The sequence below is a fragment of the Etheostoma cragini genome, chromosome 2 (assembly GCF_013103735.1).
Source record: "Etheostoma cragini isolate CJK2018 chromosome 2, CSU_Ecrag_1.0, whole genome shotgun sequence".
Lineage (NCBI taxonomy): Eukaryota > Metazoa > Chordata > Actinopteri > Perciformes > Percidae > Etheostoma > Etheostoma cragini.
Window position 1 is genome coordinate 14,053,530 of NC_048408.1, and position 10,724 is coordinate 14,064,253.

The 10,724-nt window shown below is 39.9% G+C and overlaps 1 protein-coding gene across 1 annotated transcript; it reads left to right on the forward strand.

Annotated features, from left to right (window-relative positions):
- The first annotated feature begins 1,742 nt into the window (after positions 1 to 1,742).
- LOC117955471 (WD40 repeat-containing protein SMU1-like) lies at positions 1,743 to 9,143 on the forward strand. Its single transcript, XM_034890000.1, has 12 exons — positions 1,743 to 1,971; positions 3,326 to 3,536; positions 3,623 to 3,775; positions 3,883 to 3,999; positions 4,924 to 5,046; positions 5,375 to 5,494; positions 5,900 to 6,016; positions 6,262 to 6,389; positions 7,280 to 7,406; positions 7,513 to 7,674; positions 8,553 to 8,705; positions 8,927 to 9,143. Exons 1-12 carry the CDS (start codon positions 1,946 to 1,948, stop codon positions 9,023 to 9,025), a joined length of 1,536 nt encoding a protein of 511 aa, XP_034745891.1. The 5' UTR covers positions 1,743 to 1,945; the 3' UTR covers positions 9,026 to 9,143.
- Positions 9,144 to 10,724: the final 1,581 nt, after the last annotated feature.

A 10,724-nucleotide genomic window follows, 5' to 3' on the forward strand; every position in this document is an offset into this window, starting at 1 on the left:
CACACACACACACGCACACACACACACACACACACACACACACACACACACACACACACACACACGCACGCACAAACGCACACGCACATAGGCTTCCAGAGTTATTAGATTGATTTGTATTGCCTTCTGTTCTAGGCTGCCTAACAAGTTAGGCTACCCAACTTTTTTTTTTTTCTTTAATTCTAATCTTATCTACTCAAATCTAGTCAAATCTAATCATCATGAATCTTCAGGAATATTCAGGAGCTTTGGTTCTCCAAATGTCTTCAACAAATTTCCCATTAATGTACATTTAGCTGAACAGGTTGTTCACTGACTTTAACACTATTTTCTCTACTAAGGTTACAAAGTTACACAGTTCTCTCCAGGAAATAACCTAATCATTAGAAAATGCTCCTAAAGACAGGCAATTAAGAAAGCACAGCTTTTTGTGATTATCACATTTACTTCTAGTATTTATCTGTATATACAGTAGATATTAGATTTAGTATAGGAACTGCAATGATCAGTGCTGTGAGTCCAACGCCTTAACCACTCGGCCATCACAGCTATACATTCATTCATGAAAGGGCATTCCATTAACAAAAACAGACCTATGAGTCAGAAATTTGTACAGTTGTGTGGATTTAGACAACAAGTCAGTTTGAACTGTGTTCATGGAGTAATTGCTTAAGCAAATGAAAGATGAAGATGTCACGTCCCACAAGCTGAGGTCAGCTGCTTGGGAGTCTTTTTGAAAATTGACATGAATTTCAGCAACAAACCAAACGTTTTGGTTTTGTTTTTTTACATCAAACAACAGCTGTTTCCTGCAGCCCACCACAGAGGTGGACATGTTGTTTTGTTCAAGACCAGATCTACAAGAATGATGATTCTGACATAAAAAGAAATTCCTCTGTGAAACACAAGGGGCCAAATAAATCTTCCTTTAAGGCCGTAGCTGCTTCTGCTATACCATCAACACTGGTCTGTGAACATCTGCAGGTGGTGTAGCCTGTCCGCAAAAGAGTAACTCACAGTGTAACACCTGGGCGGCCATGGGAGTCCTGTACAGTTTCAGTGACCAGGACGGCTTTTAAATATAAAGCTGCAGGTCACTAACACCAAATGATGTAGCCTACAGCAGGAAGCAAGACAACCTAACCACCTCCCAAGTCAATGCAAGACATATTACAGTCTTGGGTGTTATTTGTCAATATTTGTAGCATATAATTCAGTTAAAATGTAGACAAGTGTTACTATTGATTTTCAGTGTAGCAGGCTATAACCTGCCTTTGGTCTCAATAGGCCATTACTAATCTATTGCATAGGTGTAGCTTGACAAGGCCTGTGCAAGATTGTTGCTTTTCGTTTTGATGAATGCTATGTCATGGATTAACAAGGTTTACCAACAGGTTTATTTCCATGGTGTGGGCCTGCAAACGGAGACACGCAGACTAAATAAACACCCAGCACTGAAGAGGCAAACGTTGGATCTGATTAACACTCCCAACCCGCTACACCCGCAATGTGCGATTACAGGAAGAAGACACTGTCACAGTAATGTATGATTGAGTCAACGCGGGACAGACGCACCTAGCTCTGCATTTGCATATGATGAGCAGTGAGGGGAGAGGACGTTGTAGGAGCTCTGCATTTTGCACGCTCTGAGCGACGTGTTGCTGTCCACCGCAGCAGCAGCGCCTCGAAGCGCAGCCTCGTCTCCGGCACATTACGTGCCCACAAAATGTTTCCTCTGTACATCGGCATGCGTCAGGGAGGGTGGGGCGGGTGTAGCTCCACGACTTTGTGTGGCAGCGGCAGTCACACTGTTTCTGGAAAAAATAAGAAGCAAGACACAAGAGAAGCACGTGTAGTGGGTGGTACTCAGCACACTGCTTTCACGTGGCTCTAGCGAGCTCCGAGCACGGCCGTCAGTCCAGTGGCAACAGCAGGAGACAACATCATGGCTGTGGAGATGGAGCCTGCGGAGTAAGTGCGCTTTCCCTTTTGGGGGGTTTTGGTAAATAACGAGTTTATAGTGATAGTTTGGTGCTGATAAAAGGAAAGTAATAGACTAATGATGAGACCACCTGGGGGACTCTACAGAAAGAAAACAACAGTGTTTCTTAAAGTGCGTGGCTCTGTTATGGACACATAATACAGCATCACTGATATTCATTTGGGGAATTATAATTTTGCAGTGATGTTTACCTCTTTCTGTAAGTTCAGTCTTACAATAAAATGTGACATCATTCCTACATGTTTAATTTAAAGAAATAAACATGAAATAATCCAAATGTGGCTTTTAAATCTGTCTTTGTTATGACGCTGATGTTATTGATTGTCTGCGTACGGTTTGTGCACCCATGTGGGTCTGTTCAGTCGGTTGTGGAACCTCTTATACAATCATTGCTACGTGTTCTTTAATAGAACTGTTTATTGTGTGGTCACTATGCTGCACATATGTCGCCTGTGAGGCTGCTCATATGGTCTCTTTAAGCCATTTAATCTGACAATCTGATGTTCTTGCTGATTGTGCTCAGACAGAGACGGGTCCTGTGCCTGTTGATCTAATATGCTCTCCTCCCCTGGCAAGGATGTGGATGTTTTTTTGCTGACTTCATATTTAGTCTTTCTGTGGGAAAACGTGAGGATTGAGTAGGCTACACTGCTAAAGGTCCCATGGCATAAAAAAATGTCACTTTATGAGGGTTTTAAACATTGATATGCGTTCCCCAAGCCTGCCGAATGTCCCCCAGTGGATAGAAATGGTGATAGGTGTATACCGAGCCCTGGGCATCCAGCTCTGCCTTTGAGAAAATGAAAGCTCAGATGGGCCCATTTAGAATCTTGCCCCTTATGAGGTCATAAGGAGCAAGGTTACTGCCCCTTTATCTGTTTTTCCTACCCAGAGAATTTGGCCCACCCATGAGACAGAGAGAGGCGTCCTGGCTTTCAAACGAGCAAAGTGACAGTTGGTCAAGCCCCCCCCCCCTCATGTTATGGGACTTTTAAGTGAAACTCTTGGGGTGTGTTGTCAATCGGCATATATGATGTGAATACAGTCACCTGCCACTAATCCATGTCCTCAAAGTCATCAAAGTTAAACTGCAGCTGGTGCTAATGGAGTGACAGCAGAGTGGACATAGGATGCTTAGCAGGTGGATGCCCTGGATACCCCCCCCCCCCCCCAGTCCAGTGCTAATTGTACACAAACTGCTCTCATGGAAACAATTCCAATCCTTGTATGATGACACTTAAAAGTTCACTCTATCGGCCTACTGTACATGCTTTGTAGGTAAAGGGTCAGCATGCGGTTTTAACATAAACCCTTCTTGTCTAGTGTGATCCGCCTGATAATGCAGTACCTCAAGGAGAACAACCTCTACAGAACACTGACCACCTTACAGGAGGAAACCACCGTCTCGCTCAACACAGTGGAAAGCATCGACAGCTTCATTGCGGATATAAAGAGCGGCCACTGGGACTCCGTCCTGCTGGCCATCAAGTCCCTCAAGTTGCCCGACAACACACTTATTGACCTTTATGAGCAGGTGAGCTTTTGCATTGATCAGCTCATACCTTTCTTGCCTTGATTTGTTAATCAGCAACATCTGATGACCACCAATCTCTTAACCAGGTTGTAATGGAGCTCATTGAAATGAGGGAGGTGGGAGCAGCACGCTCACTCCTCAGACAAACTGACCCGATGATCATGTTGAAGCAGACGCAGCCAGAGAGGTACATCCATTTGGAGAACCTGCTAACATGCTCCTACTTTGACCCTAGTGAGGTAAGACAATCAAGTTTTTATTTTTTTCATAAAAAATAACTGTATCACTAATCTATCAATCTATGGCCTCACGTACATTAAACTAACGTGTCTCCATCTCACTACAGGCGTACCTAAAAGGCAGCAGCAAGGAGAAGCGGCGCAGGGCCATAGCCGAGGCGCTGGTGAGGGAGGTCAGCGTGGTGCCCCCTTCTCGTCTCATGGGGCTCCTGGGACAAGTTGGCGTGAGTATACTGATCAATATCACTTACAATTCTCACTCTAATCATATATCAAGGGGAGCCACTTTATTCTTTGATTGTGTATCAAAGATCCAACCATCTCCTTTATTTCTCCTCTTGTTCAATTCTTTCTTCTAACTTCTTGCTATTAGTGATGGTGTCCTGCATGAACACACATCGTCCTGCCACAGTTAGAACAACAGTTTGAAGTGAGAAGGGCTCAGTTGTCAAGGCGATGTCACCTACTTCTGGCAGGGAAAATGGGTGGAAATGCCAGCAATTTGAAAAAATTACAAAATATTGGTAAAAAAGCACGTTTTTGTTGTCAGCTGAGATGGAAAAATTGGTTTATGCATTTGAAATCCTCAGTATTACAGTAACCTACACTGAAACAGCCTTAACATAAGCTCGTTACTGTCAATACTAGCAGTGATTCCAAGACCAGTGACAGTGGTACATTGTTTTCCAGTGAAAGGTTCCCATGTTCTTTATTATGCAGGTTTCAACAGGATTGGCCTATAATGCAGTTTATAATACTACAAAGTATAAATGATCTACTATGGTTTATATTGTTTAACCTGTAGAATACAATACATCATTGTCACAGGACAGTTAATTTAAAAACATGTACAGAAAGGAGTAAAAGTATATTCCCCGATAAATTATGACTTTATCTCTGTTTTGGGACTTGTTGCATCAGGCTTCGCTACTAGTTTTTATTTTTTATTTTTTTATTTTATTTTTTTAAGTTTTCAAGCTTCAAGTAGTTTCTTTACTTCCATCAGACAGAAACACTACATTAAAAAAACAATCAATTTGAATATTCCAGTTGACATCTCTCAGTACTCTTGATTTTATCAAGATCTTGACATCGACGGAGCAAAATAATCACAAAAACTTGTTTTTTTTCTGTTGACTGTTCCACAGTCTATGAGAATACAACAGTTACCAGGTCACGTCTTCCCTGACACGACCATCGAAACATCTGGCAACAAGGACAAACATGTGGAGAAGGAGAGCTTTCCAACACAGCTGTACCGCCACATCAAGGTAGACCACCAATGGTTCTCATTAACACAGAATTACAAATTATTCTTCATTCTCTCTACACCATACTACAGTCTAACTGATTGCTTTACTCATCTGAAGGCACATGACTTAGTCTCTGGCTATGCTCTCATTAATTGCATCCTGATGGAGCTGCCTGAGTTGCGTGGCTGAATTGAATGATCAGCCTACACAACTACAGACTGCAGCATGTTGGAAAACGTAATGTTTCCCTGTCGTTGCCTGATATAAGTTTGTGTTTTATATCTCAGTGCATTTGGATCACAGCCACAAAACCAAATGATCAAATTTCCTGTGTTTTAACCTACAGTTTGGGAGGCGGTCACATGTGGAGTGTGCCCGTTTCTCTCCTGATGGCAAGTACTTAATCACTGGATCAGTGGACGGGTTCATAGAGGTCTGGAACTTTAACACTGGAAAAATTAGTAAGGTTAGTTATGTTTAGTGTCATTCATTCATGACACTGAATAATACTGAGAATGGTTATATTACTTATATTTATATTGTATTGTTTTAACTTTAACTAATACCTGTTACTGTAACCGCTATCTGTTTGTGTTGTTTGTATTTATTATTCTAATTTTCTTTTAATGTTCTTAGACTAAATGCATTTTAATTAATTAAATTAATTAATTAATTACCTGGTTAAATAACAGAAGAAAATATATATTACATATATATTAAGTATATACAGTATGACAAAATATAATGGAAAAATCTTATTTCTCCATTTATATTTATTAAATAATTGTGGGTGTGTGTGTGGGTGTGTGTGTGTGTGTGTGTGTGTGTGTGTGTGTGTGTGTGTGTGTGTGTGCATGGATGGATGAATTAGGATTTAACGTACCAGGCCCAAGACCGCTTCATGATGATGGATGATGCTGTGTTGTGTATGTGCTTCAGTCAGGACACAGATCTACTGGCAACTGGAGCTCAGAATGGCAAAATAAAGGTTTATATCTTAAAATACTGTCAGTTTATATATTTCTGCGTATTTGCCAACATAAGCAACCAATCATTGTGTCAAGTCTCATTTAATGATACGTCTTGTTATCACTGTATGGAAATGATGACACAAAAATGTCAAAATATTAAGAAAATATGTAGTGCTATCAGCTGGATTAATAATATTATGTCAAGTGTCTCATCACTCCTCTCTCAAAAATGTGTGTGTGTGTCTGTCTGTTGTTGGCAAAGGTGTGGAATATCCAGAGTGGCTTGTGCCTGTGTAGGTTCGATTATGCCCACAACAAAGGTGTGACTTGTCTAAGCTTCTCCAAGGACAACAACCAGATCCTCAGTGCCTCCTTTAATAAGACCATCAGGTCAGTTTGAACACAATTCATATTGGCAAAGCTGAAACTCTGAAGCTGACTAATAGTCATAATGACATCTCTCATATAAGTTAAACTTGACCTGTACACTAAGTAGAGCCACATTGTGCACACATACATAAAAGGGAAGTAAATATCTGAATTTACAAATGATAGAATGATGCAAATGAACAGTTCTAAAAAAAGAAACAAAACAATAAATCATTGCGGGAGCCTTTTTAAATATCTGTAACCTTGTTGTTGCAAAACTTTGCTTGTCCACTGTTGGAGGAAGTGAGCTCTCTCACCGACCCCAGATATGATTCAGATTTCTAAAGGCGTACACATGAAAATTGCTTTAGCTAGAAGGCAGTGAGCTCTTATGACAGCCCATGGCGGATTAGCAAAATGTTGCCACAAAAAGCCATTCTGTTTTTGATATCATTCAAATTGTCATCTGTGTTTCTCTTTGTCGCATGGGCATTCCCTTGTTGAGTAGCTACAGTATTTCTGGCTCCTTAGGTGTGGAGGCTGAGCCTCTCTGCTGTGTTGGAAGCACATGTTCTGTGTGGGTGTAGCTGACAGAGACCATGTGCTCAGCCACAAAGCTGCAACGTGTTGTGCCCATTGCAAATTCCACGAGCTGGAAGTCTGAATTGTTTACATATGCAAAATCAGAGTCCCATGCACGGAGTGAAGCAGTGAGCGTTAGGCGTCTTGTCATGGTTTAGCTGATCTGCACCAAGCTAAAAATATCACTGTCAGCAACACATTTTGTCTGCAAGGAAAATCCACTCTTGAGCCGAATAAACCTAGATTTTGAATGAGTCAGAGCTGCTGTTTCATTTGAATTAACGTTTTTTTAACAGCTTTTATTACAACATAGTCAATATCCTTTTCAGAATCCATGAATTGAGTTCAGGCAAGTTGCTGAAGGAATTAAACGGCCATTCGTCGTTTGTGAACGATGTATCTTTCACTCAAGATGGATTTCACATCATCAGTGCCTCCTCTGATGGCACAGTTAAGGTACAATAAGCAAACTATAAGACTATGATACATGTCTGTGCTGGATCTGTTTTACTGAGAGAGTGTCACTCAATACATTCTTTTCATATCAATGTGCCTATTTTAGATTTGGAATACAAAGTCCTGCAAGTGCATCCACACTTTCAAATCTCCGTCCTGGACATCAGGAGTTCCTGTCAACAAAGTGATTCCTCTACCCCAAAATCCAGAACACTTTGTGATTTGCAACCACTCCAACATGGTGGTCATCATGAGCATGCACGCTCAGGTAAGAACGCTCTGACTGGCATCTTCACACATCAATATTCAAATCAAATAACAACAGGGACGTTCAGCATCAGCTTTATTGGCCAGGTTTTCGTAAACAGACAAGGAAGTTGACTCCTGTTAATATTTGCTTTCAAAGTATAACACTCACTTAACACACAAAGAATATAAACAGAAAGGACAGTGAGAAAGAAATATACTAACAATAATAACAATTATGAGGGATGGATCAGGCAATATCGGTATAGTCTCATGTCAAGATTGACTGCATTCACAATGCTGCACAAGTCTGCCATATACGTACTATTTATACATATTATTCATATTTACTGTTTAAAACAAAACAACATTAGGAGTCTGAAACAATACTAATAGCACTGTAAGGCTGTACTTTAGCACAGCAATGCTTTTTAGCAAAATGCTAATGGATTCATGCTCACAGTGAAATTGCTAATATGCAGATGTTTTTGATGTTTAATTACCACAAAGTACAATTGCTCTAGATGGGAACTTGTGGAGGTTTTTGGTCATAAACCAAAGTGCTTCCATTGTTCATTTTATTAGCATTGTCTTTAGCTTGTAGCATAATTAAAATATGGTTACATTTTAGTTTTACTAATGTTTGTAATTGCCTGTGAACACGCTGAGGAAGGGCGCCGCCTGAAGTGTCCGTTGTGAGGCATTAAACTATCACATCGGGGTGCTGTCCTAGCAGCTTTATTTCTGATTATTCACTTTTAGGATCTAGCACCCAGCCTTCAAAGCTTTCTAAAGTATCTACGTGAGTTGAGCGTGTCTAGTCCTATAATTTGTTAGTTTTGCTAATACCAACACCTGAACATCTTTGTAAAAGCCCAAAATCTTGTCCTCTCGCCACAGACTGTGAAGACCTTAAGCTCAGATAGAAAGGAAAAGGCCGACTTTGTGTGCTGCACCCTGTCGCCCCACGGGGAGTGGATTTACTGTGTGGGAGAGGACTTGGTTCTGTACTGCTTCAACTATACGACAGGAAGGCTGCAGAAAACGCTGACCGTAAGCTCTACTGATAATATTCACTCGTTCTCAAAGTCTGTGTGAGGAGGCAGTTTATCCACACTGGGCTGCCAATGTTTTTTTGTTTTTTTTTATCTAGTTATTTTCTGTCCGACTTGATGCTCTGACTGTGTCACTGCTGCTGTGTTGCCAGCGAGGTAACAGTGAGGCTGATGGGAAACGGAGAATGTGTGATGAACTGTGTTGCTCTGCACCAACAGGTACACGAGAAAGATGTAATTGGCATCGCTCACCACCCACATGAGAATCTGATTGCCACATACAGCGAGGATGGCCTCCTAAGGTTATGGAAACCTTGAACTGTCTCATGCATCGTGAAATGGAGGACCTAGAGGACCTCACAAGCGGTTATAAAGCAATTTATTCATTTCTATGTAATACAAAAAAATGGATTACTAAAACAAAGGGATACATTAATCCATCTGTAATAATTTGCCATAAAGTTCATTTAGGATCTGGTCTGGAGCTTTAGGTCATGATCTTTATTAGCAGATGATTTTTTTTCCCACTTGTCATGGGATCATGTCAACAATTTCAGGTGACAGCCAATGACTCTCATTTGTTATGTCTGATGGTCGATTAGAAAGAGCTTGCTACATAGGGGAAAAGTGGAAAATTAATAAAGTTGGCAAATGAAAAAAGTAAACACGAGACAAGTGGGTAAATCAAAACGGAAATTGAGAAAATAGTCATTTCAATCTCTCTTTAAGGATAAAGGAATAAGGAAGACAATGCTCTGTAATTTCTAATAATAATAATATATAATATAATGATATTGTTAGTGATTTCCATGAAAAGACCACAACCAACTTTCCAACTTCCGCTCAGCCCAAAGTAGTTTCAGCTGCACACAAATACACGTCTGGTACTCTGGTGAGTATTTAGAGCAGCAGGATGGTGTATGTGATGTTGACTAAATAAATTGACGTGTTTTATAGCTGGGTTTGGACCCACAGTACTTGTTAGTTGGATCAATTGGTTTTAGGTCTTTGCATTTGACAATAAGAAAATAAATATAGAATATCAGAAAGTATCCATTAAGCATATTGTTAAACTTATTTATAAACTCTAAGTGGTTCTTAATGAACACATTTCTTTTTATTTGTAACACGTCATTTTTTATAAAATTTTTTAATCGACTTATTAATTTGTAAGGTCATTGCTTTATAAACGTTTGCAGTACTGTGTACGACCTCCATACTGTACACACACACACACACACACACACACACACACACACACACACACACACACACACACACACACACACACCCTCATAGATTTAACATCCCCAGTGCAGTTTAAATCCCCATCTCTTCTGTCTTTATTAGACATGAAAATGCATGATGGTGAACTGTCGTGGAAATATTTATATTTAAAAAAGCGCTTCTTGTTTGGGCATAAACAAACAATATCAGGTATATTATTTGACAGCTTTGGTTTGTAATAATACTTTTGTAACTTTGATTGACTTTGATTCAGGTGCAATGACTTGTTTTGTCTTCAGTGTTCCCTGCATGCTACCTCAGTACACGGTCTAAATGTGGCTCTACAATAATTTTAGTACAACTAAAAAATATGCATGACTGATGGTAAACCTCAATGGAGCTCCGATGACACATTCTGTAACATGGGTGTATATATATATATATATAGATGTAACAAACGTGGTCACATTATTGTCAGTTTGGTGAACCAACTGTAATCTGTGTTCCTGTGCATCAGTAACCCAACAAGAAACAGAGCTACTGCCTTGACCAGTATTTATTTCTACTACAGTATTTTTTACTTTCTGTCATCTGTCTCTGTACTGTTATCCATAAATTATTGAAAAAGGTTATGCATTACACTCTATTTTATATTTGTTGTATAATTCTGCAAGCCAAAAACGATTATAAATACAACTTAAAAACCGTTACAGTTACAGCGTGTTTTCTTTCAAACAGCCACTGAAGTATCAGATTTGTTTCCCAAATGACGAAATACATTTTTCAGTTC